Below are 27,644 nucleotides of genomic sequence, written 5' to 3' on the forward strand. Positions count from 1 at the left end.
ATCTACGGGTTGCAGCCGAATGAACGGCGGTCGCTTGTCCGCCGCTGGCGGAGCGCCCGGCACAGGGCCCGGCGCGGTTACGCTCCATCTCTCACGCATCGGCCCTGCAACCCACCCCGTGAAGTAGATACGACCATCACCTTCATTTTGCCAATGAGAAGACCGAGCCCTGGGGGGTTTCAGCGACTTGAAAGGCCAGTGCGGCCAGCAGGAGGGGCTCAGGGCGACAATCCGGCCACCGCTGCGGCCGGGGGCGGGGCCTGGGCACTTCGCCTGAGCGTGGGGACGACACATCTCCCACTGGGCCGGGGGGGGAGGGTGGAGGACGAGACGTGGGTGCAGTCCTAGCGCGCCCTGCAAAGGGCGCGGTCCCTCGGAGAGGAGACACCAGACACCTGCTGTCTGTAGGGCCGCCGCAGAACTGAGCTCAGGGCACCAGCGGCTTCGCTGGCGTCAATGGACGCTTTGCGCTTGCGCCTTCGCAGGGGCTTCCGGGCGCGCACGTGAACATCCGGGTTACGGGCTCTGAAAGAACCAATGAGCGAAAGCACCGCGAGCCAGGGGGCGGGCCCAAGGCGGGGCATCATGGCCGCCCCCAGCGCGCCGTCAGCAAGGGCTCGTGGGTGGTGCGCGGCCTCGTAGCTCGGGCTCCGGCGGGCCCGCCCTCTGCCCTCACCCGCCGGGCCTCGGTCGGACGCGGGCAGTTCTGCGAGGCGGCGGTCGGAGCGGGAGCCATGGGGACGGTGCACGCCCGGGTAAGAGGCCCAGCGGGCCGGGTGACCTCTGGGCCGGCGCCGCGGGGGGGCGCGCTCGCGGCTGCGCCGGGGGATCCCCTGGCGAGGGGCCTCCGAGTGGAGCGGGGCCGGGCGCGCCGCCTGCAGCGCCACCGCGCTGGGCCGCCGCGGGCCTGGGAGCGGGGCGCGCGTTCCCAGAGGAGGGGCGTGACTTGCCCAAGGTCACTCGGCGAGGCGGCGGCCCCGGAAGGCGTCGCGAAGTCCCCGTGAGGCGTCGGAGCCCGAGCAGCACCTTTTCCTCTCCGTGACTTGGCTCCTCCGCCTCCTCACGGGTCACTCTCCAGCCTCCGGGTCGGTAGCCGCCGGAGCACCACGCGCCCTTTGAAGCCTCCCAGCCCAGACCCACTAGGGGTCCTTGTTCTCAGCGCCTCACTCCTTCCTTTTTTTTTTTAAATTTTATTTTTGTTAAAATAGTACAGATGTCCCTTTTTCTCCCCAATGACCCGTCCCACGCCCTCCCCAGTCCCTCTCCCCACCGTTGTCCGTGTCCTTGGGTTGTGCATATATGCACATAAATTCTTTGGTTACTCTCTCCCCCTCCCCCCGCCCTCCCCCCGCCCTCTCACATTCGTCAGCCTCATCTATGCTTCCATGTCATTGAATCTATTCTGTTCACCAGATTATTAAGTTCTTTAGATTCCACGTATAAGCGAGATCATGTGATGTTTGTCTTTCTCTGCCTGGCTTATTTCACATAGCATAATATTCTCCAGGTCCATCCATCCTGTCCCAAAGGGTACGAGGTCCTTCTTTACAGCTGCGTAGTATTCCGTGGTCACTCCTTCCCTTTAAAGCGGAGGCAGGAACCCTGCCCGCTCCCCGGGCTGTCACCGCAATTAGAAGACGCGGTGCCTGTGGAGGCCTCACTCGGGGGCTCGGCCTGAGCTGACCGCTCGCCGGACGCGCCCCCTTACCGCAGCCGAAACCGAGGGCCCAGGCCGGGGAATGGGTATTTTGTCCCAGGTCACACTGTTAGCGCCTCAGGATGTTCCCCAGCCCTTACCGCAGCGCTCCGCCGCTGCGCGGGTGGTTTCAGCTGCCCGGCTCCGAAGGCTCCAGGCGTTTCCCGTTGAGAATTCAGCGCGGACCTCCCCGCCTGCTGTGGCCCACGGGACCTCACAGACCTTCCCTTCAACTGAAACATTGTTGCTCTTCGGGCGCATCCTGGGCTGCACTGTTGCATCCAGCTCCCCCTGCCTTCCGTCGCCCGCCCCGCAGCCATCAGGAGCTGCCAGTGTTCCCCCCGCACCCCAGCCGGTCTGGCCCAGTGGTCAGAGCCCGGACCCGCCCACTGAAGGGTCCTGGGTTTGCTTCTGGCCCAGGGCATGCACCGCGGTTGCAGGCTCGACCCCTGCCCCCCCTCCACTCCCCGTTGGGGCGTGTGCAGGAGGCAACCAATGGATGTGTCTTTCTCCCTTCCACTCTGTCTGAAAAGCAATGGAAAAAGTATCCTCAGGTTAGGATTTTTTTTTTTTTTTTAAAGACTGTTTCCACCTCTTAGAACTCAGGTCAGGTCAGTTCCTACGTAGACCTTCTCTGTATCTCCCCTCACCTGGGTGCGCTGCTCACTTCCTTGACGTTTCCCCTCTGGTGCCGTTTTAGGCCCCTTTGCATTTTTGTCGTTTTAGATTCTTAGTTTCTAGATGTTGCAGTAGTAGGCACTGCCTCGTACTTGGCTGTGTGCATCCCTTGTAGCATCTTGAACGAAGGAAGGAAGCCATCGTTCATTTATTATTCAAGGGACGTTTGCCAGTGGGCCCCCATGTGCCTGGCTCAGTTGTAGGTGCGAGGGTGCAGAAAAGAAGTCTCCACTTTTATTGAGCTCCTTTGGTACTAAAGACGCTGCTCCTTTGATTAATGTGTTGACAAATGTTTTAATTTACTTTTTGACCCTTCTGTTCCACTAGCCAGTGTTCTGTGAACTCGTTGATCAAGACTCATAGTAAGAAAGCTGTTTTCTGTCTAGTACCTTCATGCATATGCGAACCAAAAGTTACGTGAGACAATATTAGTATTTTCTGTTTGATTCTAGTCTGTATCACGTTAAAGATGCTGTTGTAACTCATTAAATTTATTTTATGTCCTATGCCTTCAGTTAGCACTGCTTTGCACAGTGCCTGGCACATGGTGTACAATAAAATTTGTTCGGGATGGAGGAGGGCAGGTGGGTGGAGGGGGAGAGAGTAATCAAAGAATTTATATGCGTGTATGCACAACCCAAGGATTAGCCGTAATCCTCAGTTTACGACCCAGTCAGCATAGGTTCATGCCTCACCCTTTTAGTTCGTTGAAAATTCATCTTTGTTTTATTTATTGAAAATACACTGGATACCCAGGATCTCACTACCAATATGAGACTTGTACATCAACAGTGGCTTATGCCCTTGTCCCCCCCCACACTGCCCCTGTCTCCACTTACCTGAGGGAACCGCACGGTACCGAGTTTTCTAGAGCACTGTCTAAAGACAAAATTCTGAGATTCTGTTTTTTGTAAGTTATAAGTTCACTTATCCGTGGTTCCTCCCTCCCTGTCAGAGTTTGGAGCCTCTTCCAGCCAGTGGACCTGATTTTGGAGGATTGGGAGAAGAAGCTGAGTTTGTTGAAGTTGAACCTGAGGCTAAACAGGAAGTTCTTGAAAACAAAGATGTGAGTATTGTGTTGAAGGGCTTAATGCAGTTGCTACTGGGAGCACTCCCTTCTGTAAACCGCAGGGCAAGGGAAAGGAATTGACCTGTCTTCCTGACTCCATCAAAGAAGAGTTTGTAGCCAGCTACATTTTAGGAAGACTGGTCACTTAGAAAAAGTTTCTGGTTTTAGAAAAATGGTGTTTCCTTGATTATTTATGTGGGAAGTTTAAACAAACACCTTTTGTAATTATTTCGTTAAAAAAGTATTTCAAAGGCTAACTCAAATTATGCTTAAAGCTTATAGTCTGTTCCCTGCTCCCAGAAAAAAAGGCCTTGGGTCTTGAATGAAACTTTTCCTAAACTTTGTTGCTTTTGAAATGAAACACAGCTGAGGAAATGAAATACAACTAATTTCATTAATCCTTAAGTTAAGATCTTCTTTGTGCGCTGTTCCCATCACCTATAAGTTATGAGTCTCCCCGGTATGTCCTGTCATCTCGGCGTTACCTGTCTGTTACCCGGCACCATCCACTCCATGCCACACATTGTCTTTTCTCCCCCCTCCCCCCTTGAAATACATGCTCCCTTGAGGCAGGAATCGATGTTTGTTCACTGCTGTATCCTGTGTTTAGAATAACTCCCATCTCAGGTGATCAGTGCATTTTTCTTGAACAAATTAAATAAACACTTGCATGGTCACTGTGCTTAGTGGCTTTTATGAAAACAGAGGTGAGCGAGAAGCAGTTCCTAGCCCTGAAGGGTTTACTGTCCAGGGAGGAGACAGAGGTGAGAGGCCCTCTGAGTCAGCACTTACTGTGCTGTGTTGTCCACACAAGATCTCCAGCAAGATGCACATGGTGTGAAATCCGGCCACAGTCAATGTCACCCAGGGGCCAGCGCTCAGGGGCACGTTGGGAGGGATATAGAGGGGACTCCTGGACCTTCTAGGTTTAGGACTGACATGGTCCCTGGTCATCCGGATGCAGATGACCTTGTTCACAGAAAGTGCAGATGTAGCAAAGGGTAAGCTCAGGTCACCAGTTATGTGAAACGGTGTGAAAGGTAAATGGAATGAAGTCTGAGATTTAAAAATGTGGTTCACTGCCCTGGCCGGTTTGGCTCAGTGCTTAGAGCATCGGCCCATGGACTGAAGGGTCCCAAGCTCGATTCTGGTCAAGGGCAGGTACCTCGGTTGTAGGCTCGATCCCGGTCCCAGTTGGGGTGCTTGCGGGATGCAGCCAGTCCATGTGCCTCTCGCGTCAGTGTTTCTCTCTCCCCCCTTCCACTCTGAAAAAGCAGTGGGAAAACATCCTCGGGTGAGGGTAAAAAAAGGGGACCATTGGGCCTGAAAGAAAATCCTCGACATTAACTTCAGACATTGTCTTTCGCCGTGACGCCTGGCCCCTCGCCCCGTGTCACTCAGCAGCCTGCCCTCTCGTCACATTAGGTGGTGGTGCAGCACGTTCACTTTGACGGACTTGGAAGGACTAAGGATGACATCATCATGTATGAAATCGGAGACGTTTTCAAAGCTAAAAACCTCATTGAGGCAAGTACTCTCTCTCCTTGGCATCTTTTCCATCCCCTCCCGAGGACCCTGTGGCTCTCAGGTCCTCTCACTGCTGCGTGCCCTGCCCCAGCCTCTGTACCGCTGACCTGGCTCCTACCCTGAACCCCCTCAGCTCCCCGGGCGCCTCCCACAAACCGACATGCTCGCATTCACCCTTGTCCCTGAGGGGGTTCTGTCATCTTTCCCGAGACCTGCCCACCCTGTGTTCTTACAGCCGTCCCCGCACTGGAGGAGGGGCTGCTGTGCCGAGTACCGACTGTTCCCCAGCACCCTGCCTAGCTCCCCTGCACTCTGTCCTGTAGGGCCCTCCTGACCTGTGGAGTCGGGGGCACCCGGGTGTCACCCTCCTGCTGTCCCCTCGGGCCCTTGTTCCGTGTCTCTGCAGTCTCTTTCCTGGGTTGCATCATCTACCTTCTGGCCTCTGGGTTTCTTCGGTCCTTCTGACCTTGGAACCACATTTACGCGCCGGGCAGGGTCACCCACAGCTTCCTGGTGGCAGGGCCAGTGGCTCCTTTCAGTCCCCATTTTATTTGAACTTTGAGCAACATTTGACCATCCCCACTTTAAAAATTAGGTTTTTTTGAAAGATTAAAGTAATACAGAAGTCCAATTTTAAAAGCACTTTAAAGCAGTGTAATAGTGTGGCGGGTGTTGAAGCGGCATGCAGCTTCCCCCCTCCCTCCACGCCTGGCCCGCCCGCCTTCAGAAGAAGCGGCCGAGGGCTTCCCGCGCGCCCTTCCAGCAACGGCGCACACAGGTCGGAACACGCCGCGCCTGTGGACAGTCGTCCCATCTCCACGTTTCTCCTGCACCTCCCATGTTTGACATTATTAGTTACCATGGTGATCTTTTCACATCAGCATGTGCCAGCTGCACAGTATCTCACTCTGTGCTTTCCCATCAGCTATTGTAAAGTTTTCTGGATGAGCATTGAAACAAATGGAACATTTTGTCCTTACAAACAAGGCTGTAGCAGGTGTCCTTGTGTGTGGGTGACAGTGTGTCTGCAGGACACTTGCCCGCAGCTGGGATTCCTGTCAGTGCATGTGCTCTAGCGTCGACGCATGGGCCAGCTTGCCCTCCACAGGGATCAGCCCGCACCCCGCCAGCAGTCTTTGAGAGAGCCTCTTTCTCAACTTTGGGTGTTACCACACTTGACAAATTCCTGCCAACCTGTTAGGCGAAAAAGACTTCATTGTTTCAGTTTGCACTTTTAAATTATGAATGAGATTAAGCTCCTTTTCCACGTCTGTTGGCCACTCCTTTCTCTTCTGTGAATTACCTGTTGGTGCCTTTGTTTTCATTGGGTTGTTGGGTTTGTGTTAATAAGCTTCTTGCATGTTGAAAAATGATAACTGTCACATCAAATACGCCTCTTGTCTCTGTCGTCTTGGGAACGTGTTCACATCCCCCTTCCTCAGCATTTCCTTTCCCTTGGTTTCCATGAACCCACACTCCCCTGGGCCGAGTCCCACTTTTTATCATTCATTTGAGGCCCCGGTCAACTTCCTTCCCTGTGACCACCCTTAAGTGTTGGTTTCCCCAAGGACCAGTCTCCTGGGTGATCTCATCCACACTCCTGGTTTCAACTCCAGCCCCCTTGTAAACTCTGCTGCTATACAGGGTCCTTCCCCTGCTTCCTGAGTCCCCTCCTGCCCTTACCCTTCCGCTCCCCCGTCCCTCCAGCAGGAGGGCTCCTGGCATCAGAGACGACGGCTCTTGACGTTGAAGAGGAGAGGAAGCAGAACAGTGGTTAGAAAACTCAAACTACTTAAAAACGCAGGCGCGCACACCCGAAAGTTTCTTCCACCAGACACGTTGCGTAGCTGGTGGTGATTCCTCCCAGGGAAACCCGCCGGGTCCTGTGCATTTTAATTCGGGTTTTTGTTTCTAGAAAAGGGATAATACTCTGCTCTCTGCTCTCTGCTCCCTGAATAGGACTTCTGTTGCCCCCAGTGATTCGTCCCTTCTCTCATGTCTGGTCTCAGGGGCACTGTCTTCTCAGATGACCAGCAAGCACCAGACATTAAACCGCCAGCCTGGACACAGGGCCACCGTTCATGTCTCTGTACCTTAGAGAAATCTGTATTTTCTCTCGTAGGTGATGCGGAAATCTCACGAAGCCCGTGAAAAACTGCTTCGTCTGGGAATATTCAGACACGTGGATGTCTTGATCGATACGTGTCAAGGTACATGTTGTGGGTAATGTCTCCACGATGTCCCCTCCCACCCATCCTTCAGGATCACAGAAGCTGAGTGCGAGGCCAGGCGTGGGTAGCTCTGGAGGTTTATCACTACAGGCCTGGTAGTTAGCAGTCTTGGGAGGAACTAGATTTGTGTCAGGCTGAGAGAGGATAGACGAGCTTTGAAGATGTTCTCTGAACCCCTGGACAGTACCAGGGACCTGAGAAGGATCCCAGAGGAGGGAGCCAAGCATCACTTGGAATCGGCCAGCCTGGCAGGTGTCCGGAAGGGCTCCTGCAGACTCCGTGTAAAGTGTGCTTTGAAAAGAGGAGGGCTTTATGGATCAGTTCAGTTTTTGTTTTTGTTCCTTTGCTTGTTTGCTGTGGCAGACGGTCCGGGGCTGGTGTCACAGCTCTGCTTCTTGAGGTTCCCCTGGGGCTGGTGTGGTTTTCCCATGGTGTCTTGTCTCTGCATCATCCCCAGTGTCCCCTGGTCCCTGTGATGGCTGAGCACCATCCCAGCATTCTCATCTGTCATTCTAGCATCAGGAAGGAGGGAAGGGGGTGGAAAGGCTCACCCTCCCTTGGGCACTGTCCCGGTGCTGTGCACAGCACTCCCTCTGATCCCACCAGCCAGCACCTAGTGCAGGGAGCCTGGGAAGTAAAGTCTGAGTGGCCACTTATGCATCTAGGAGTTGAGGATTCACTTATGACTAGGACAGTGGTTCTCACAGTGTGTCCCCAGCCAGCAGCATTGCTCTCTCAGAGCGGGAGGTGCTTGGCAGAAATGCATATTTGATCGAGGTAGAAACTTTGGGGGTGTGGCCAGCAGTCTGGCATAACGAGCCCTCCAGGTGACTGCCATGCAGCTGGAGTCGGAGCCACGCTGGCTTAACGGGGAGAGAAATGCAGGGGGACGGCCTGCTCCCTGCCCTCTCAGTGATTGTCGTGTCCATGCTCAGCTCTGCACAAGCATTTGTGTGCGTAACCCATGTGCACCCTCACAGAAACCTGGTCAAGGGTCACTATTCTTTTAGGAAAAATAATTTTCAGCTAAGGAAACAGGCCAAGAGTGGTTGAGTAACGTGCCCCAGATGAATAAGTGAGTGATGGAAGTGGCCCCAGCCACCAGTCTGAGTGCTGCTCATGGTGGCAAGTCTTGTTGGTGGCCGTTAGCTTTAGCGTTCCCGTCTGTCGTAAATGTGACGTGTGCGTGGTCAGCTGGCCCACCTCTGCCAGCTTTCACCCTGGCCACACGCTGGACTTAGTGGGAACTTTTAACTGGATGGTGTAGGGCAGTGAGACCACTCTGTGTGGTTCTGTAATGGTGGGTGCCTCCCAAAAAATACACGAGCAAGCGTGGACCCTCATGCAAACTACACTGTGGTTAATAGCAACGTCTCACTGTTGGCTCAGTTGTAAATGATCCACGCTCACGCAGGACGTTAATAATGGTGACCCTGTGTGCGGAGGTAGGGAGGGGTGTATGGAAGCTGAGCTTTGTATTCAGTTTTTCAGTGAACCTAAAATCGCTTTAAACAACAATATCTATTAATTAAAAAAAGAAAGAGCCCAGCCAGGCGTGGCTCAGCGGTTGAGCATCAACCTAGGATCCAGGAGATCAGGGTTCAATTCCCCATCAGGGCACATGCCTGGGTTGCTGGCTCGATCCCCAGCAGGGGGCTTGCAGGAGGCAGCTGATCAGTGACTCTTTCATCATTGATGTTTCTATCTCTCTCCCCCTCTCTCTCTAAAATCAATAAAGATATAAAAAAAAAAAAAAAGAAAGGAATGGTGCCAACACTGCACCCAGACAACTGAGTCAGTGTTTGGGAGCTAGTGCCTGGGGGTTGGTAAGTTGACAGTTCCCAGGTATGTCTCCTTTCCAGCCACAGTCAGGACCAGCCTCTTCCTTTCTGTGACAGGCCCACTGTCCCCGCAGAGCTCAGCCCTGGTCCCTGCACCCCAGCGCCCTTGGTGGGTCATGAGGCAGGTGCACCGAATTCAGACACTGATCGCCCCTGGCACCAGGCCCCGGCTGGAGGAGGGACGGGAGCAGTCACCTCTTGCGTTTGTCCATCTCCTGCTTCTCTCTCAGGGCTCCTGGAGCCCTTCTTGTCACACAAATGTCAGTTGAGTTGAGGCCCCAGATAGCTTCAGGGCCCTTCCTGGTAGGGGAACAGAAGCAGACAGCGTCTGCTTGACAGATAGCGCTGCCGTCGCTCCCGCCTTGTAGCCACGGCTGCCTTCCGAGACCTGCCACCGCGGAAAGGAGCAGGCGCTTTGCTTCGGGCTCCCGAACCTTAAGTGGAGGCTGTGACTTCCAGAGGAGGTTGTGAAGCAAAGCGAGCCTTCGGATTGCTCGTTAGCTGTGGGACCTAAAGTGAAACCACACGTTCTGTCATCTTACTGTTGAGGATATTTCACTTCCCTAGGTGATGACGCTCTTCCAAACGGGTTAGACGTGACCTTCGAAGTGACGGAGCTGCGGCGGCTGACTGGCAGCTACAACACCACGGTTGGGAACAACGAAGGCAGCATGGTACGGGCCCCTCCCCGTGTGCGCTCCCTTATGGCTCTTATTTATTTTTTTATTTAAAATATGTCTTTATTGGTTCCAGAGAGAGGAAGGGAGAGGGAGAGAGGGAGAGATAGAAACATCAATGATGAGTGTCATTGATCAGCTGCCTCCTGCACGCCCCCTGCTGGGGATTGAGCCCGCAACCTGGGCATGTGCCCTGACCGTTAATCAAACTATGATCTCCTGGATCCTAGGTTGATGCTCAACCTCTGAGCCACGCCGGCCAGGCCAGTTACGGGCTTTTAAAAACACTCCTCTTCTAAACCTGATGGCAGTTTCTAGACCCTTCCACACACCTAAATCTCCGTCTGTAAGATGGCTCTTGCTTTCTCATTAGTCTTCCTGGATTTGGTCACAGTATGTCTGGATGGTCTGAAAACAATATTAACATCGGTGGTGAATTAGGAATGATTTGGAGAATGTTCGTAATAAGTTTCTTGTTCAGATTCCCCTAAACTCCAAACCCACAGGGTTGGTTTCCCTGAGCCCCAGAGTGGAGTTAGCAGGTTTGGCCGCCCCTCGAATTAGCAGAGTGCGTAGGGCACGTGCAGGTTTTACAGAGTAAAAGTGGTTACAGGTGATCACTGCCAGACCCCAGGTCTGTAGTCTACGTTTCTGTCCTGTTTTTAGGAGGGTCCCGTAGCCTCATCTTTCTTAAAGTTATCAGTCCTTCAGCTTAACCCCACTGTCTCTCCTCCCTCCTAGGTACTTGGCCTCAAGCTCCCCAATCTGCTTGGCCGCGCAGAAAAGGTGACCTTTCAGTTTTCCTACGGCACAAAAGAGACTTCCTATGGCCTGTCCTTCTTCAAGCCACAGCCCGGACACTTCGAGAGAAAGTAGGAAGCCCTTGCGTACGGTGCCCTGGTTTAGAGTTGGAGTTAGAGTAGCTGCTTGCTTGTGGACAGAGACAGTGCAGAGTGAGCTGCCCCTCCTGCAGCACCCCCACACGCTGGGGCTTTCCTCGAGAAGACCAACCCCAGATGTGTATTTTTAAGTCTGTTGCTTTAAGTGTGCACCGGTTGTAGTCACTGTTCACCTTTTTAAGCTCTGTTCCATTGTCTCCTAGTTTCTCTGTAAACTTATATAAAGTTACTGGACAGTTCCCTTGGAGCTCACTTCGCGAGACAGACAGAGGAGTGTCAGCCGAGTACAGCGTGAGTAGCTTTCCCGTCTCCCCCTCTGCACCCAGTGAGAACAAAGCGCCTGCTTACTCAGTTCCCAGAGACGGCCGGGGGGCAGGGGGCGGGAGAGCAGGGACCAGGCAGTGGTCTGATGCCAGGAGAGGTGGTGGGTGGGCAGGCATGGACTTCGCCCTCCTGGCCGGGTGCCTGTTCAGTGGCCCGACTGCAGTGTGGGGGGGGCAGAGTGGCTAATGTCCACAGTGGCGGCTCCTCCGACCTGGTCAGATTCCTCCTGTGCTCCTGACTTCCTGTGATGCCACCTGTTTGTCTTCCCTCCTGTGCTGAGGTCGGTAACCTCTGGCGGCCAGCAGAGTCACTTGGGTTACAGCTTAATTGGTGGTTTGCACTCAGGCTTCCTCCCAGCAGGGTCTGACCAGATGCAGCAAGTGGAACTGCATTCATTCGGCCACTTTTTGGCTTGACGCTGAACCCTGCTCTTTTCCCACCTTTCTACACATGTCCCTATCCCTCCCCTGTTCCAGGCTTAGTTAATCAAAGCAGTTTCCCCAGTGTGGTCCTCAGACCAACAGCATTGGCCCCGCCCGTGAGCTGGTCGGACTTGCAAACCTCTGGGCTGCTTGTCCTGCTGAACCAGCATCTTGGGGGACGGGCCCAGGACACGGTTTTAGTCCCCACCCCCACTATTCTAGTCTGAGAACCCCTGGGCTTGAGTGGCACCTGGGGGCCCTGGAGACACATCAGTCACTCATGCCCCCACCCTGCAGACCCAGGTCAGGGAAGCTCGGGTAGCCCAGGTGGACCCAGCTCAGGGTGGATGTGAGCGTTTGCAGTTCGTTTGCAGTTCTGCATGTGGCCGCCTGTCCTGGGGTGAAGGGAGTGGCTCTCAGACACCTTTCTGCCCTGTGCTAGGGGTACAGATGGGGCAGTGGATGCGGCCCCCCAACCGCCATCCTCCCACGGGTCTCCAGTGGCTGCCAGCAGTGTGGCAGGTTTCTCTTCTCCTATTTCCCCTTATTTGTTTTCTAAATTCTTTTTTTTTTTAAATTTACCTTTATTGTTGAAAGTATTACAGATGTCCCCTTTTTTCTTCCATTGTCTAAGCCTTTCCTTTTTTACATATATATTTTTTTGATTTTAGAGAGAGGAAGGGGGAGAGAGAAAGAAATGTCAGTGACGAGAGTCATTGATCAGCTGCTTCTTGCACATCCCCTACTGGGACCTGGGTGTGTGCCCTGATTGGGAATTGAACCGTGACCTCCTGGGTCATAGTTCAGCGCTTACACTGAGCCTCCCTGGCTGGACTAAGCCTTTCTTAAAGAGCAGGTTCTTAGGAGAGTAGAAAGGCCCCAGGTAGGTCCGTGGTGGAGGGAAGAGAGAGTGAGGCTGAGAGACGAGCCCCTGGAGGGAAGGGCCATGTCCTACTTATTGTCCTCGGTGCCAGCATGAACCAGGGGCTCACTGTGCCCATAAAACAGTGCCATCAGGCTCTGCCTCGTCCCCCAACTGTGAATCCAGACGTGAGATGTGTCTGCTCTGAGTCTGTGTTTCTCTGTGAAGAGCTGCCTGAGAAGGAGGGAGCTCTGTCCACTCTGCCCCTTCTGCAGGCGTCTGGGAAAGATCCAAGTCTCTGGCCCTGAGTGTAGAAAAGGCAGGTGGACAGGCTGCCCTCCTGTCGTCTGCTCCCCCAGCGCCTGGTGTGGGGCCTTGTGGGGGTTTGATAGGAAGTGTGTCAAGGTGGTTCCCCAAGTTCTCACCTGGAAAGCACATGGGGCTCTGGGCCTGAAGTTCTCTTGCAGGCCCAAGGGCTCCAGATGATGCTCAGTGTGGGGCTCACGCTGGGGTGGGTGTGGAGTACCTGGCTTCCTTGTAAGAGTTTTGTCATCATTGTCCTTCCGAGGCCACCAAAGAGCACCTGAGCTAGAGATTGGAGACTGGCAGTCCCACCTGCCTGGACTCAGAGCTCACATGACTCAGGCCTCTGGCTGCAGGAAGGGAGCTCTTGATGCCAGTGTAACCTCGGGGCTGATGGGGGCACCTGGGTCGCAGCCTGGCTCAGACGGGGCTGGGAAGACCGGGTAGGTCAGAGCCAGGTTGTCTCCGGGATGGAAAGGACACCTGTCAGTTACGCAGCTGCTTCCCCCTTTCAGACCCGCGGCCGTCCCCTTCCCCGGTGCGGTGCGTCCCCGGCCAGCAGCGCTTCCTTTGATCAGTTTTCCCCTCACCTGTCCTCGCCTCTCCCTCCCTCCTGCTCACCATTAAAAACAAGGATGTTCCGTATTTCACTAGTTAACAATTAAAGGATGGCTCCTTCTGAGGCCTGGTTCGGGCACCGTCCGTCATCCTCACAGGTGGTGATGCTCCGTGTGCTTGCAGTTCCCCATATGGAAGACCAGCCACACGGTCAAGTGGGAAGGCGTGTGGCGAGAGCTGGGCTGCCTCGCCAGGACCGCGTCCTTTGCCGTCCGACAAGAGAGTGGCCACTCCCTGAAGTCATCCCTCTCGGTATGGGCGTCTGTGCGAATGACGTTTGGATGCTCGGCTGCAGTGTGTTGTGCGCTGGGAAATAGCTTTTGCCAACACGGCGGATTGACAAGGGTCTCAGATTGGGCAGCAAAGACGGTGTGTCTTGGTCACTGTGAATTTATGGACACCACCTAGTGTTATATTTTTTTTTAAATAATGGTGGTGGTAATGGGAAAAGGTGTGTAAGAGCCGACTGGGTTTTAGTTGAAAGTTGCTGAGGTGACCTTGGTCAGGGTGTTGAGCTCCTTAGAGAACGGACCCAGTGACAGGGTCCTAACCTGCCCCTGAGGAGCGAGAGTTGTTCCGTGTCCCAGTTCCCTCGTGTGTAACTCGGGGATGACAACCCTCCCTCCCTCGGGTGTTCGTAAAGATAAGTGACGTTCCGTGTGCTTGCAGCTGTGAAGTGCTCAGCACGTGCCTAGCACGTAGTGCTCAGTAAGTGCTATTACTTTTAGACCTGTTTGAAATGAAAACACCTGGTGTACATTTCTTGCAGCACGCCATGGTCATCGACTCTCGGAACTCCTCCATCTTGCCCAGGAGAGGGGCCTTGCTGAAAGTGAACCAGGTAGTACCTTTCCTTGTGCCTCCTGCCATCAGGACCCTGGGGGTAGAGCCTCGTTTTCAATATCGACCGTTTCCTTTAATTGTGAAAGGTGTTCCAGGACCGCCTGCCAGGGCGTCCGTCCACTCTCAGGGTCCAGCCTTCCGCCTTCGCCCAGAGTGAGCACGACCCCTGGCCTCTCCTGTGCCACTTAATGGGCCAGGGGACAGTTATGCTTTGCTGTGCGTGGTTTCCCACGAAAGAGCTCACGGTGGGGCTCCTAACCCTTGGCCTGCAGTGGCCAGGCCGTGATGCTGGGGACAGGTGGCCGGGCTGCGTGAGCGCTGCAGCTCTGTGCCGATCTCGGTCGGGAGCAGCTGGGAGTCGGCTGCTGTATGAAGTGTGCCGGGTCTCGAACGAGAAAGACTGGCTGACGTTTTCTCAGACACCGATTCGGCCAAACAAGCCACATCTGCTGCTGCCTCTGTGCTGAGATGGCCACGTTGCCAGCACCTGGTTCTCACGTGGGACTAACACTCCCTAGTTGCTGGGTGTGTGTGATGATCCTGTGTCCGTCAGGCCCCCGGTACGACCTGGAACAGGCTGGACACAGCCTCTGGGAGACAGAAGTGGTCTGTCGCTTCTCTAAAGATGCAGAGCAGCAGAAGTAAATGGCCGTGGCGGTGAAGTGGTTTAGTAGCCTGTGTGGTAGGTCTGCGCATCTTGACCCATGGCTTCTCCCCCCAGGAGCTGGCCGGCTACACCGGAGGGGACGTGAGCTTCATAAAAGAGGACTTTGAGCTTCAATTGAATAAGCAGCTTATGTTTGACTCAGTGAGTATCTGGCCAGAATTTTGTCACCTGCATGTTTACCCTTGTGTTTGGCGCTTGGGTCCTGCGTCCGGAGCACCAAAGGCTTGCTTTTCAGATGCCCCAGACTGAAGGTTCTCTGGGACAGTGCGACTGTTCTCTTAAAAAGGGGTCTGTGACCACCACTCACACCCTGTCACAGAACCGTAGGAGCATGCCCTCCTCACTTGTCACCTGGGTCAGGAACGGTGGCTGGAGGAACGCCACCCCCTCCCTCACATCCCATCCAGAGAAAGGCAGAGCCTTTGCCTTGGTTGGCGGGGTGTACAGGGCTGTGGGAACTTCCAGGCGTGTTTCTTTTTCATCTTTCATCCACCTGGACTGAGTTTCTCCCGATTTACTCGGGTGAGGCGAAGTGGCGGGATTCCGAGCGCGGCAGCCTGGCCGGGAGCGCCGAGCTGCTCCACAGAGTGGGCCAGCAGGTGGCGGTGGGCACAGACGGATGTGGGTGGGTGAAGTGGAGCACTTGGGGTCTCCTCGTGTTCTGTGTGCTTAGTGGCCGCGGAGGAGGTGTTGGTGGGTGGAGGACAGGACCAAGCTGGAATCACCATCAGGACGAGTGGGGTGAGCAGGTCGGGAAACGGGGGCACAGCCAGGCAGTCTCCAGTGCCTGTCAGAGGTTAGAGTCAGATTTAAAAGACGCCATCAGCATATGGCATGTGTCCCGTGTCCCCTGCCAGAAGCAGCCATGCAGATACAGCTGAGGGAGCTGAGAGGGGGCATCAACCAGGCCTGGGGGGTTGCCAGGTGAGAGACACAGGTGAGGGAAGTGCAGGCAGGTAAGTTAGAGATGGGCCACGAATTTCAGCTGGGTGAGGACCTGGAGGGGGGAGTGAGGACCAGGAGGAAGGGTAGGTTCGCAGGCCCTGCTGGTGTAGAAGAATTAGGAGTTGGTGCTAGAGGAGTGACGGTCACCAAGGTCAGCGGGACGTGGGGAGGCTGGGACTACTCCGGGCGTGTGACGCTTTCTAGTTATCGCCTGTTAGGCCTGCTCTTGGGCCCATGGGGATGGTTGGGCAGGGAGGACAGGAGAGCCAGGAGCTCTGACTCCTCCGACCTGCAGGGCCATCTGGACACATGGGCCCATGGGCCCCACCAGGTGACCTGCTCCTGTCCCCTTCTGTTCCATCCAAAGCATCATGAGGCGGGTAAGGGGCGCGCTCCACGAGTACTCGGGGCTCTGGCCCTGGCTTCTCTGTGGCATCTGCCACAACCAGGCTCAGAGTAGCTGTGTCCTAGATGCTATTGAAGTAGCCAAGTTTATCAGAACAGACTGCTCAGCGTGGCCTCTCTGCCCACCCCCCTCCCAGTATTCCTCTCTCATCCCTCCCACGAAACTTCTAAAAGTGCGCAGCTTCAGAGGACACAGGAATTTGCAAGTCAGAGAGAGGACACAAGACGAGCAGAAAACAAAGTGTGCTCAGGAGATGGGGGTCCAGGGCCGTGAAGACACTGGGTGAGACGAGCTCAGAGAGCTCGTGGAGGTTACGGCGTTGGTGGTGGGCTTTGTGCACTACGTGGGTGTGAAGGTTGGATCCCAGTTCTAAGGTTGGGTCATGCCCCTGGCCTCTGAGAGGGGGCGCTGTCTCTGAGGGCTGGGCTGGGAGCTGGGTGTCTCTGCATTTCTTAATTGTAGGAGCATTAGCTGTGCTTTCTTTCCCCTGGGCACCGAGTGCCCGTAATACTCCATCATTCTGAGGCCAGGTCAGAACAGCCGGGGCTGATGCAGTCCCTCGTCGGCCAGTCTCCTTCCCAGTCAGGCAGGGCTCTCCCTCTGTGTCGGAGCGGAAGCCGGGCCCTGCTTGGATTTGGGCTTGTTTCTTGCTTGTGTTTGGTGTGTCTTTGTCTGAAATTTGGATTCGCAGGTTTTTAAAGTATCCACAAAACACCTAGAGCCGGTTCTTCAGCTGCACAAGCCTGATGTCCTATGGTCTGTGCGCCCCCCAGGCTCTGCAGCCACAGTCACCCAGCAGGCGGCCAGGGACCAGATCTCCGTGTATGCGCTTCCGTCTGCTCATGCTCATGGCAGTGAGAAAACGGTGGTTTGTTTATATTTCAATAGGTTTTCTCAACGTCTCTCTGGGGAGGAATGCTGGTCCCCATTGGTGACAAACCCTCGAGTATCGCTGACAGGTGAGTCACAGTGAATGGATGGTGGATCATTGCAGGTGTTTTCCTTTGGCTCTTTTTGGTTGGTTTCTTGTGAGGTATTTTAGAGAAGTTTATATAGAAATGCAGATATTTCAAATTTCAGTTTTTATATTTAAGTGAATTTCAAAATGCCCAGCATACCTCATACTTAATTTTTTTACCTCTTCGGGGGAGGGAGTTATATTAAAGAATTCGTATTCTCTTTTGAGTACGAAAGAATACAGTTTATACACATTGCAGAAATATAAAAGTAGAGAAACATTTATGGAAGTAAACAGTCATGCTCAGTGGTGAGCGGAGTTGACATTTGGGACAACTTCCTTTCTGTTTTTTATGGACATGTGTTTACACATGTTAGTTTATATGTACATCTGTGTTAAATTGTTGATATATTGTATTTTGTGTACAGATTTGTGTTCTCCCTGCTGTTTAAAAGGTTTTTAAGAAACCGTAGAGTGAAGCATTCCCCAAGTCACAAGGAATTTTTCATAAGCAGCATTTTAATGCTTTTTTATTTGCACATAAATGGCACTGAAGAACGTGATTATGTGAACAGTTGTTCATTTTGTTTCTGGGAAGAGATTCCTAAATGTGGAGCTCGTCTCAGAAGCACGGGAACATTGTCAGGCTCGTGAGGAAGAGGCTTGAGGGAGCCTGCGCTTTGGGCCCTGGCAGCAGGCTGCTCCGCCAGCAGGGTGTGCAGTGTCCTTGCTGCTTGGAAGGACGGATGCTTGCTCTGCAGGGCAAGACGCTCCTCCGGCCTGCATGGGCTGAAACGGGGTTGGAGCTTAACCTGGTTCAGCTAAATGAACGGCTGTTTGGAAGTATAAATTTTTAAAATTTTTAAACTCTGGGACCTAACAGTCGCCTCCATGAATATAATTTACTGAAGCACATTTAGAAGTGTCCAGAGATTTATGGGCAGGGATGTCCACTGTAGCATTGTTGATCATAGTAAAAATTCTAAAACTGCCAGCAGGGACATTATTAAATTCCAGCACTGCCACCATTGTGCAGAAGATACGCAAGCGTGAAAATGAATGAGGTTAGATTTTTAGGCAATTCCCCGCCGCCGTGCGTCTTCCCGCAGCTGAAATGTTTCTCTCCCTGACCCCGGCACCCAGCGGGAGGTCGTGTGTGTGCTTCCTGCACTGTCCTCATGTCGCAGGACTTCCTCCCCTGCCTGTCCTCTGACCTCTGCATTCTGTTCTAGGTTTTACCTCGGGGGACCCACAAGTGTGCGAGGCTTCAGCATGCACAGTGTCGGGCCGCAGAGCGAAGGTCTGTGTTCCCCTTTGAGAGGACATGTTTGTTTAAATCACCATGATAATGCCACCACTCGGAGTTAGCACTTAGCACAGCATCTGCCACACAGCAGGCCTGGAAAGATCCTTGTTAAGGAAATTGTAGAAAAAATATATCCAGGCGAAAAATACAGGACAGCGACCTGTGAGCCCATTTCCTGGTGATGACACGTGTGAGCTTGTCGTATGTTTGTTTGTGTTCACGCTGTTATGTAACCAGTTTCTCCGCCAGCAACAACACGTGAAGGTGATTTTTATAGGAATAAGTCCTTCATCATTTTAAATGGCTATCTCATACTATAATTTAAAAAATTAGTGGACGTTATTTTTGAGAGCATTTTTAGGTTTATAGGAAAACTGAGTAGAAAATTCAGCGTCACGTGTGGCCTCCCGTAGCGTCCTCTGTTGCTCACTCCTCACAATTGCTCAGCAGGTGTTGACACATTGCTACTAACTACGTCCAGGGCTGCACTGGCCGCGGCTCCCATTGCAGTGTCCAAAACAAGTTTCTGCACGTAGAAGTCCACGTGCCCCCCCTCCCTCCCCCTCCCTCCCCCTCCCTCCCCCAGCCCTGGCAGCCGCTGATCTCTCTCTGTCTCTGTAGTGTTGCCTTTTCCAGAAGGTCACATGGTTGGAACCGTACAGGGCATGGCCTTTGCGGACTGGCCTCTTCGACTAAGCGACATGCATTTAATGGTCCTTCCAGTCCTTATAGCTTGATTGCTCAGGTGCATTTATCACCAAATAATACCTTGTATAATAATACAATAAGTAATTTTCCGGCATACCAGTTTGTCTATCCATTCACCTGCTGAAGGACATCTTGGCCAGTGTCAGGACATCCAGTTTTTTGGCGATTAGGAGTAAAGCTGATAAAATTTCCAAGTGTAGGTTTTTGTTTGGACGTAAGGTTTCAGTGCATTTGGATAAACACCAAGGAGCACACTTGCTGAGTCACAGAGTCTGGCACACTGACCGTCTTCCACAGTGACTGCCCCGCTTTGCATTCCCACCAGCAGCGAGTCAGAGATAAAAACTGTATCATTTCAGTATTACTTTGTATTAGTTTCGGGTGTACAGCATAGTGGTTAGACTGTCATATAATTCCTGAAGTGACCCCCTGATATTTCCAGTACCCACCTGGCACCATCCACAGTTATTACAGTATTAGTGTAACGGTTGAGTTTTGTCTGATTGTTGTACCAGCATCTTTTTTAACCAAGTTCCAAGTTTTAGACACTTACACTGTTTCACAATCACAGGGGGAAAAAAGTCTGTCGGTGAATAATTGAACCGCGTCTCTGTGCTGGTCTATAACTTTGACTTTACTGCATGGTGTCGTGGATGTGGAGTCGCCAGGTGAAGGGCCCTGAATGTTTGGAGGCCTGTGTTGCTAAGAGTCATGTCAGGGACAGTTCCTGGCCCCTGGAGCCTCTCCAGCACTTGACACTGTGTCCGATGTCTCTCCACATGTCAAAAGCCTCAAAATCATTACTTTAGTGGGTGCTTTTATTCCATTTTAAAATATTCTACCCTGATTTTTCTGTCCTTTAATATCTTTGTTGCTTCAATTTTATATTTTTATAAATAATGATTGCCCCATGCATAAATTTTTATACAAAATATAGATTTTCCCCCACTTGTTTTTAGAGTGCTTTATCAGTGAGTCATTTTTTTAGAAAAGTAACATCATTTATGAGTTTTATTTTAATTATAAGCAAGTATCATATAGTGGTTCTGTGACCATGTAGGAATCTTGCACTTGCCTGAAAATTATGCGCAATGAGATTCCACTTAACTAGCTATCAAATCGCCCTTTGGAAAGATTCTTTGGGCAAGAATGTGAATTGTCATAACTTTTCATGAAAGCAATTTGACAGTACAGGGTGTCCCCAAAAATGTGCATACATTTTAACAGCAGTTTTGAAAATGAAATGTATTTTGATAAACACTGCCTTTATAATTATTGAAAGTGTGTGTATACATTTTGGGGGGACACCCTATACATATCAAGAGTCTAAAATACATATGTGCAGGGACTTCTAATAATGGCCCCAGCTGAAAACTGGGCACCCAAATGCCCGTCAGCGATAGAATGAGTCAGTAAAGAGTGTTGTCGGCACGTGTGGAATATTACACAGCAGTGAAGGTAAGCACAGCTCCGCCCCTGGCTGTGTGACGGCAGGGACGAGCCTGACCCCGAGGGTGCGCAGTGTGTGACTCCATGTGTGTGAGGTGGGAGTCGGGCCACCCTGCTCCTCGCAGCGACGACAGAGCAGCGCTTGCACTCGGCATCGCAGTGGGTGGTGATGGGAGCTTGGCCCTCGAGGCCGCACGTGCCTGTTTCTCGACCCGGGTGCTCATTTCACGGTGTTTGTGTGTGGAAACTACTGAGCTGTACACTCAGGATATCTGTACATTTTTACATGTATGTGTATGTACAGGAAACTCATCGCAGGTCAGTGTCCACTGTCGTGATCGTCAGGGTGCACACATGTCAGCATCCAGGCGCCAGCACCACGCTCACAGGAGTGAGGTGGGAGAAGGGAGGGCTGCTTACATCATATTCAAGTGTGAAAAAGGCAGGACTGAAAGCCCTGCCACCACGCCCCTCTCTATTATATGCGTGTGTGTGTGTGTGTGTGTGTATAATGTGGCTCACATTTTATTTTCTTATTTTTAATTATTCACTATAATTCACTGGATAAAAGACAGCAGCGTGTTAGCTGGTTATTTCCAAATGGTAGAAATGAAAGATTTTTTTTATTTTTCTACCTCCCTGCATTTGTCAGATTTTCTACAATGAGTCTGTTACTTTTATGATTAGATAAAACGAGATGGGCAGTTGCTGGGAAACAGAAACAGGGTCGGCCTCGTGCGGTTTGTCCGGCCTGTTTCCTTAATACCTCATTGTGAAAAGGGACCTGGGAGACTGTGGCGTCTTTAAGTAAATAAATTCATGCCAAGAGCTTCATCTTGGAGCTAGCCTGGCCAGTCTTTCCTTTTCATGGTTTGTCATTTTGTAGCAAAGGTACTGAGTTTACAAATAATGTTTTGCAACCAAGTGTAGACATTGTAGGGTTTGTGGGGTTTTGTTGCTTGGATGCTACAGCTGCTTGCAGTTGAAGTGGGACGGGCCGGGGCGTTATCAGAATTACGCACGTGTGTGCTCCCAGTGGGCAGTCGCAGCCCCGTGGTCAGGAACCTTAAAAACGAGCCTCTTCTCCCCGTGGCGCTGAGCTGGGTGCTGCTTCCTTACACGGTGGGCGGGAGACACTGTGCCCGCAGGTGGACACGCGGACAGCCACTCCCAGAAGGCGCAGCCACGTTCCGCGTTGCTCTCTACTGAGGCCTTGGAGTTTCTGCACAATGACGCTTTTCATTCACCGGGTGGGGGCGATGGTGTCAGTATTTAGGGGAAAATGATTTCCACGAGGCTGCCTGCTTTATTTCAGGCGCTTCGCAGATATGATACATTTCTGATTTCATTCTTTCCTAAGTGGCATTAGCGTCTTTTCCATCTAAGGCAGAGTGTAAAGTAAACCGGGAGGAAGTGAGCTCGTCTGCGGCTAGACCAGCAGCCTAGGGCTTTGGAGGAGCAGCCGAGGCCTGAGCGCTCTGGGACGTGCACACAGCACACGCCTGCACGTGAGGATCGTGAGCGCCAGTGCACCTTTACATTTGTGTGACCTTGTTTTGTTCTGCGCCCCTGCCCGACTAGGAGACTACCTGGGCGGAGAGGCGTACTGGGCCGGCGGCCTGCACCTGTACACCCCGCTGCCCTTCCGGCCGGGCCAGGGCGGCTTCGGGGAGCTTTTCAGAACGCACTTCTTCCTCAACGCGGGCAACCTCTGCAACCTCAACTACGGTAAAACCGGGGCTGTTCAGAATTGCTGTGGGGCAGTTGACTAGGTTTAAAAGCACAGCACCTGTAGGCATCTGCCTTTTTAGATCACGTAGTCTACTTAAAAAATGCCCACAACACCTGACACTGCCCAGAGTAAAGCTGTTGGTTGAATGAAAGGAACACACATGAAAATCGTCATCGAATGCAGTCTTGCAAAGACAAACCTATCCATTTGCTCAGCAGACGTGCCTTGAGCACCTTCTCTGCCGGTCATTAAGGCCATGATCAGGTCTTGTTCTCAAGGAGCTCAGGGCTCAGGAGACCCACAGCGGATGTATTCAGCCAGGGGGATGTGCAGAGGTGTCTGGAACCCTGCCCAGAACACAGTACCTCACGCTGACGTTTGGAGTAGGGTGTCCCCAGGTGGTCAGGAGGGGGTGCGCCATTCTGGGCAAAGGGACGAATGTGCTGGGCCCAGAGAATTGAGGAGGCTCGACTTCTGGGGCTGTGAGAAGTATGTTCCCACACCCACTCGGTCTTGGTCCTAATCCTACTTCACTCCTTTCTCTCGAATATCTCAGCCTGGTTTGGAATGTTGCCAGAGGGCATGGAGCCAGTGAGAGCCAGCCCCAAGGGCAGTGCTGAAAGGACAGGACCACACCGTAGGTCACACCACCTTTCTCTTTCCAGGGGAGGGCCCCAAGGCTCACATTCGCAAGCTGGCCGAATGCATCCGCTGGTCCTACGGCGCGGGGATTGTCCTCAGACTGGGCAACATCGCGCGGCTGGAGCTTAACTACTGTGTCCCCATGGGTGTGCAGTTGGGCGACAGGTAGGTGCTGGGAGCTTGCCGCAGTCACATTGCACTTTCTCATAATTTTACTTCGTCTCAGACACATGAATCATCTCATTGGTGGCCTTTGAGATTCAAAATTTTAGGAGAAATTGAAGAGATAGCAAAAGATTGAACATGCAAGTATTTCCGTCCAGTGGGGTTTTCTCTGTCTAGTTTGGAGGAAAATATTTGATGTGTCCGCGTCCCCCCAGCTCATACTTTGCTCTTGTTGCCAAGTAGCAGGAGCTCCTCCGGGTCTGGCTGCAGGAGTTGACAGGCCTTATCGATCCTGCTTGCTGGACACGGCATGGTGTTGGCAGTGGGGATCTTTGCAGGCCAGGGACGCAGAGGCTGGAGGGGCAGAGCTTTGCTCCGGCCGAGAACGCCCTCTCCAGTCCTCTCTCGGCAGTGGAGGACCCTGCCGCCTTGGCCTTTCTCCACCAGTCATCTTACTGAGTTTGCTAGGTATTACCTGGATGAATACAGTAGAGGGGCCATTGGCAGTTACAGAAATTAATTCCATTTCTTATGTTACCGTGGTCATCCGTTCAGCAGACTCTGCCTCCTTCACTCTCCCGGGAAGGCTGGTGAGGCTGTGTCGCTGCTGTGGCTCCCATGCTGTTAGGGCCCTTCCCTCAGGGCCTTCAGACAGCAGCCGTTCTGGTCTTAACTCACCTCCACGCCTGGCCTGTGCTCCACGCAGCGCGCAGGCTGTGAGGGTCCAGTAGCACAGCGGAGCGTGTGCCCTGGAGGCCAGCTCGGCCACTCTGACCCAGAGTGAGTGACTTAACCCAGAGAACGTGTGCGAGCGATAGTGGCTGGCCTGGCAGGTCCGGGGACTGAGTGAGTTAGCGCACAGGAAGCACTCAGAGCTGGGGGGGGGGGGGGGGGCTGTCAGTAACAGTTGTTTTCCATGTTGGTGTTACTTCTGGTGCAGGCCCCCGGCCAGCGTTTCACCAAGGAAACAGCTCCTGTAGGAGACGTTCCCCTCCCCCTGCGCATGGTCCCTGTGGCACCATCTGCTGGCTGTGCCATGTCCTGATTTCAGAGAGCGAAATACGAAAATGGACGCTTTTCTAGAGCAGAGTTTGTGCCTTGGATAACTTTTTGGCAAAGAATCCCCCAACCTTTGCAATCCTGGGTAAATGAAGCTGGCTTTGCATGTTGCTCTCTGAAAGCCTGTTCCCAGGACAGGTGTACACATGGTCTCCTGGGCCTGACAGCCAGGTGCTGATTGAGTTTTCTCAGGGAGCAGCAGAGGTGCAGGCCAGTGATGTCAGACGTGGGTGACACAGCCTTCAGAGTCCCCACTTCTCAAACCGCGTTGTGCCTCTGAGCCCCCTGGGATGTTGGCACAGGCAGATAGTGACACCTTGGTCCGGGGTGGCCTGGACCCTGCATTGCTGACTGGCCCCCAGGGAGGCTGAGGCTGTGGCCCTGCCACGCTCGGTGGTAGGAGGGTCTGGTGACGCCCTGTCTCTCTGAGAGCAGACAGTTTCAGGGAGGAAGGCAGCCTTTGGTGTTTATCGGATGCTTGCCTGTGTGAGACGCCCGACGGAGCACTGTATTTCGTTGTGTGTGTGAGTCTCAGCTGCTCTGTGCAGCAGAGGAGGAGCCCAAGGCTCGCAGTGTAGCCTCAGGTCATCGGCAGGGCCGCCCAGCGGGGCTGGGGCTTCGCTCCTCCTCTGCCCCCAATGTGACCGCGGGAAGCCCGCCGCCGCCTCCGCGCTTCCAAGAGCCGAGCGCGAGAGCGCCTTGCTGCCGGTGCCCACGCCGGACTGTCCGCCTCGGCCCTCGGCTGTGGAGGGGTAAAAGCCGTCTCTCTTGCTGACCTCCTTGCTGACCTTGCTAGAGCTTCTTGTCCAAACTGATTCAGCACTAACTCCCTGTCTCAGAAAATACATAGGCTGTTTCCATGACAAGTGATTGGTGTGTATTAACTGTGTTTAATGTTAGTCCCAACTCTGCAAGGAAGTACATTATAAATGTTTTTATTGCAAAGAAAACCGGGAGTGCATGTGAGTTTAGCTGTAGTATTGTCGTCGTCATTGTCCTGAGGGTCAACCTCCGGGAACTGCCTGCCGCACCGCCCTGGCTGGCCGGAGAGAGCAGTGGACCCGGGGCGTGGCCACCAGCCCGGCCCTGTGACTTAGGGCTTCCTGTCCTTGAGGCTGGAAGGTGGGGAGCAGCACCCCCCTAGGCTGCGGGCACTGTGGCTGCATTGTTGTTGAGGCCACTGGGTGTCACTGTGCTCCAGGGAGTCAGCGCCACTGCTGTGGGGAGCCCGACCCTTTCTCACGTAATTTTACAAAAAATGCCCAGATTCACCCTTTCAACTTTGCCTCTCTCCAGGTTAAATCTGGAAAATATGTTTTAGAGACGAATTTCACTGTGGTTTCTTCTGGGAGGAAGGAGCCTGCTGTGTGCACTGTTTAAGGACCAGAGCGAGCAGCAGCTGTGTCTGAGATGGGGCAGCTGCAGCCGATGCCGATGTGCAGCGTCCCCTGTGCCGGGCGGCCTGGGGCCCTCGAGTGCCGAGTCCCCCCACTCAGCCTGTGCTGTCAAAATTGGAACTTTGTGGTGTTTGAGTGGTGGTGTCAGAATTTAGTCTTCATTTCTGAAATTTGGCAACTAGCAGGCTGGGGAGTTATATGTGCAAATCATAGGTTCCTGAGTTCATGCCGGCATCTCTCGTTAGGATTTCAGACCTTTACAGGAACAGAAACAGTTTTGAAACGTTTGCTAAATTTTATGCGGGAGGTGATTGTGGCACTGTTGTCTCTGAGATCTAGCAGCGTTGTCACTGGTGTGTGGCTGAGCATGGTCTCCGGAAACTGGTGATGAGTGAGGCAGGCAGGCTGGGGGAATGGTGCCCAGTTAGGGACGGAGGGAAGTGAGAAGGATTCATCTCTGCCGGGAGGGAGGGTGTGAGCACCTCTGAGAAGTGCAGGTTTGTGAAGTTGAGAGCGGTGGGGTGAGCAGAGCCACCACAGTATTGATTTTCTGCCCTTTTTTTAAGGATATGTGATGGTGTCCAGTTTGGAGCTGGGATCAGGTTCCTGTAGCTGCCGCAGAGTGTCCTCCAGTCCCCCTGGGAGAAGCTCTGGGACCTGGGCAGCAGCAAGCTGCTCAGCGCCACACACGCTCTCTCCACAGAGACACACTCGAGCGATTCTCTGGCAGCAGCCCCTGTGGGAATCCACGTCAATAAATTTTCAAGACAAACACTCAGATGCACGGTCGATATGGTTTGCTTTCCCAACCATTGCCACATGCTGGCTCCTCCTGGGGACCCGGGATGGGGCACAAGACAGTGGAGGCACCGTGTTCTTCCACGTGCACCCGCCCAGGCAGAGTCCCAGCAGTCTCCCAGTTCCTTTCCTCCCCAGATGTGACGAGTCTGTTCAGTTCCCGTGTGTCAGCATCAAGCGGTGTCCCAAGGGAAGCCAGTGCTCGTAGACGTGTGCACTGGCCTGACAGTCACTGTACCGCCCGTAGGAGTCATTGCAATGTGGGTGGCATGGAAGGGAGACTCGTGCATGACGTTAGGGACACTGAAGCCAAGAGTGAAAACGTGTTCTCTGGAGAGTATTGGCTGCATTAGACTAGCTGGTGTCCCTGGTTCCTGTGCTGCTCTCACAAAGTACCGCAGACATGGTGACTTAAGACTACGCAGAGCAGTCATCTCGCCGTCTGTGGGTCAGAAGTCCAAGTGGGTCTCCCTGGGCTGGAACCAGGGTGTCATGGGGCTAGCTCCTCCTGAAGGCTGTAGGGAGACTATTCCCTGGCCTCGTCCAGCTCCTGGAGGCGCCCACCTTCCCGGGCTGATGGCGGCATCCTGTGTTCTCAAAGCTGGCGTGTGGCATCTTCCAGTCTCCCTTAGGTTCTGCCTCCTTTTATGATCCCTGTGATTATATTGGGCCCACCTGATTGATAATCTGGCCACACTCCCTATTTCAAGGGCGTCTGATTGGCCACCTCAGTTCTGTCTGCAGCCTACGCTCATGTTCTGTGACATCTTCATGGGTTCCAGAAGTGAGCATGTGGACATCTCTGGGGGCCACTGTTCTGTCTAACACACCTGGTATATCTCAAAGGAATATTTTTGGGATACACTTAGTCACATGTGGGAAAAGTTCTTTTTAAGTTAAACTTCTTTGAAATCTTAGGAAAAAATGGTGCCATGTGAAGCTGCCCAGGGTAGCAGGTGACACCCTCGGCCTTGGCCAGATGCCTCACTGTTGGTTTCTCTCCCTCTCTGAGCTGGGGCTGTGTTCCCGTCACGTGGTCCTCCCCTGACCTTCGGTCGAGTCTTTGCCAAATGAGCTCGGGGTTTCAGGGGCAGCTTGAGTCCAGGGAGCCGCATGGTCCGGGGTCAGGCTCACAGGCCCCCGAGGGCTGTCTCACCCTCCCTGTCTGCAAGAGCTACGGGGAATTTGCAGAGAATATGTAGGAAGAAACTGTTACCTCAATAATTGGGAACATGGGAAACTACACTCCCCCCCCGAATAGTTGTATTGTTCAGTTTTACATTTATGACCCTGGCACGTTCAGACTAAATTAGAGCAAGTCCGTATGATACAGAGTCTCAGGCACACGCCCTTTGAGAGCCGCCTGCTGCATCAGCAGAGATCCCGTTCTTGCAAAGGAGTCGTCTGTGAAAGGTACGTGGT

General features: G+C 53.2%; 1 protein-coding gene across 1 annotated transcript; it reads left to right on the top strand.

Annotated features, from left to right (window-relative positions):
- The first annotated feature begins 560 nt into the window (after positions 1-560).
- Positions 561-26,198, top strand: SAMM50 (SAMM50 sorting and assembly machinery component). The gene is made up of 15 exons (XM_081125656.1): positions 561-755; positions 3,330-3,440; positions 4,869-4,970; positions 7,093-7,180; positions 9,610-9,716; positions 10,461-10,591; positions 10,822-10,909; positions 13,271-13,399; positions 13,917-13,988; positions 14,712-14,798; positions 16,897-16,967; positions 18,199-18,266; positions 22,011-22,157; positions 22,827-22,968; positions 25,991-26,198. Exons 1-15 carry the CDS (start codon positions 735-737, stop codon positions 26,034-26,036), a joined length of 1,410 nt encoding a protein of 469 aa, XP_080981782.1. The 5' UTR covers positions 561-734; the 3' UTR covers positions 26,037-26,198.
- Positions 26,199-27,644: the final 1,446 nt, after the last annotated feature.

Source organism: Miniopterus schreibersii, assembly GCF_964146895.1.
Source record: "Miniopterus schreibersii genome assembly, chromosome: 2".
Lineage (NCBI taxonomy): Eukaryota > Metazoa > Chordata > Mammalia > Chiroptera > Miniopteridae > Miniopterus > Miniopterus schreibersii.